Source organism: Trichinella spiralis (assembly GCF_000181795.1).
Source record: "Trichinella spiralis strain ISS 195 chromosome Unknown Scfld4529, whole genome shotgun sequence".
Lineage (NCBI taxonomy): Eukaryota > Metazoa > Nematoda > Enoplea > Trichinellida > Trichinellidae > Trichinella > Trichinella spiralis.
This window is the reverse complement of record NW_003531468.1, coordinates 1-1,741: the sequence shown is the minus strand read 5'-3', so window position 1 is coordinate 1,741 and position 1,741 is coordinate 1. Positions and strand designations below refer to the sequence as shown.

The 1,741-nt window shown below is 36.4% G+C and overlaps 1 protein-coding gene across 1 annotated transcript; it reads right to left on the bottom strand.

The window, feature by feature from the left end:
* Positions 1-971: 971 nt before the first annotated feature.
* Tsp_14989 (conserved hypothetical protein) lies at positions 972-1,531 on the bottom strand (the record flags this gene model as incomplete). Its single annotated transcript, XM_003367283.1, is given in 3 exon segments — positions 972-1,199; positions 1,216-1,298; positions 1,499-1,531. Coding segments are annotated over 3 exon segments (344 nt in total), but the record flags the coding sequence as incomplete, so codon positions are not given.
* Positions 1,532-1,741: the final 210 nt, after the last annotated feature.

Sequence of the window (1,741 nt, the reverse complement as noted above, 5' to 3'; positions counted from 1 at the left end):
AAAAATCTATATTTAGGCTTGCTAAGATAAAAAAAATAAATAACTTCTCTCCTAGGTTTAAAAATGCACTGTGTTGTAATTGGTTTAGCATAAAGTGGAATGAAGAATGTAGTAAGGATCGAGAAGTGAAGAAAGATGGTGAAAAGAAGGGGGAAAATGGAGAGGGGAGGGGAGGGGGGAGAGAGAAAGCGAAGAGAGGAGAGGAGAGGAGAGAAGAGAAAGTAAGAAAAGAGAACGAAGATTGAATAAAGAGACAGACGCTTTTGCTTGACAACTGCAAGCACGCAAGCAAAGCGAGACAGCCAAGCCACGTCATCATTATTATCATCGCTTGCGCGCTATTTCAACCGATCGAAGCCTGCCGGCAAGCAGGAAGCAAAATTTTTCTCTCTTCCACTGGTCGGTCCACTTGGATTCATCATTCATTGTTCTTGCAACAGCTTAACAGCTGGTTGATCACATTTTCATATTTATATTCCATTCGCACATATTATCTCTTCTTCTGTTTGTTCTCTTTTCAACCACAATCTTACATTCAATCGCATTGAAACAGATCATTTTATGTAAAATAATTAAACAATTTCACCCATTTTATAAAACAAATATGATAAAAGATAATCTTCGCTGGAAGTGAATTAATCATCTCAAAATGAAACGGCTACGCTACAGGCTAAAATATTCAAACGGCTACAACTAATCTGAACTGAACCATTAATTCAGTTTTCCGCGAAAACAAAAATGCTAATTAATAAAATAATCGGCAACAGTTTTGAATAAATTTTTCAAATTAAATACTGCAAAATATGATGCAAGTGGACAAATCGTAGCTTCACAAATACTCCCCCTCCCCCCCATCCTACCCCTCAACGCCCCCTCTCCACATTTTTCAACAATGCGTTGGATGTGAAAAATTTTTCTACCATTTTTTTCCTTTCCTTTTCAAGCTTCTTTTGTTTGTTCAAATTCAAATGTCAGCGAAGAAAGAAATTTGTCCTGGGAATCGATACGTGTCGCAATAAATCACAAATTCGACCGATTAAATTACGCTTCAATGGCACCATCGAAAGCTGGCAAAAGAAATGGCCAAGTGAAGTTGTTTCGACAGAAGCGCGCCACCGGATGCGCGGCTGTGGTGGTGGTGGTGGTGGTTTGCTTAATTCGTTATTTAAAGATGCTTCCAAACGAGGAAAAGCATCGATCTTCAAACGAGAAAACTTTCTGCCAAACAAGCAAAACCAAGCCGTTTGCCACTACATGCTCGAAAGAATGACCACCACTTTGGCGAAATTGAAAAACCACTGATGGAACAATAAAATAAAATTTTAAAAAAAGCCAAGTAAATTGACAAAATTGAAATTGAAAATGCCAGCCAAATCAGTCGACCGTAAAGTGATTCTGCGTCTCGTTGGGGCGTTGCATAATTTAACATTGAAAAAAAAACCTCTCAAAACTCATAAAACGTTTGCTCTTTAAATTCATTTTTTGAAACATAATTTACCAAACAAATCAATTGATCCTTTCATGCACCAAGCTTTCAAAAAATAAAAATAAAATAATAATAGCTTTCAAACTGAAATCAATACTTCTCAAGATGACATGATTTAAACGCCTCCTTTTATCTATAATTTCTGATACCTTTCACATTCAAACTTGTCATAGATCGATGCTAAATGTAGTCTAATTTATTTATGATTTTTTTCCATCATACTATTTTCAAATGTGTCTGACGATGATGGAGAAA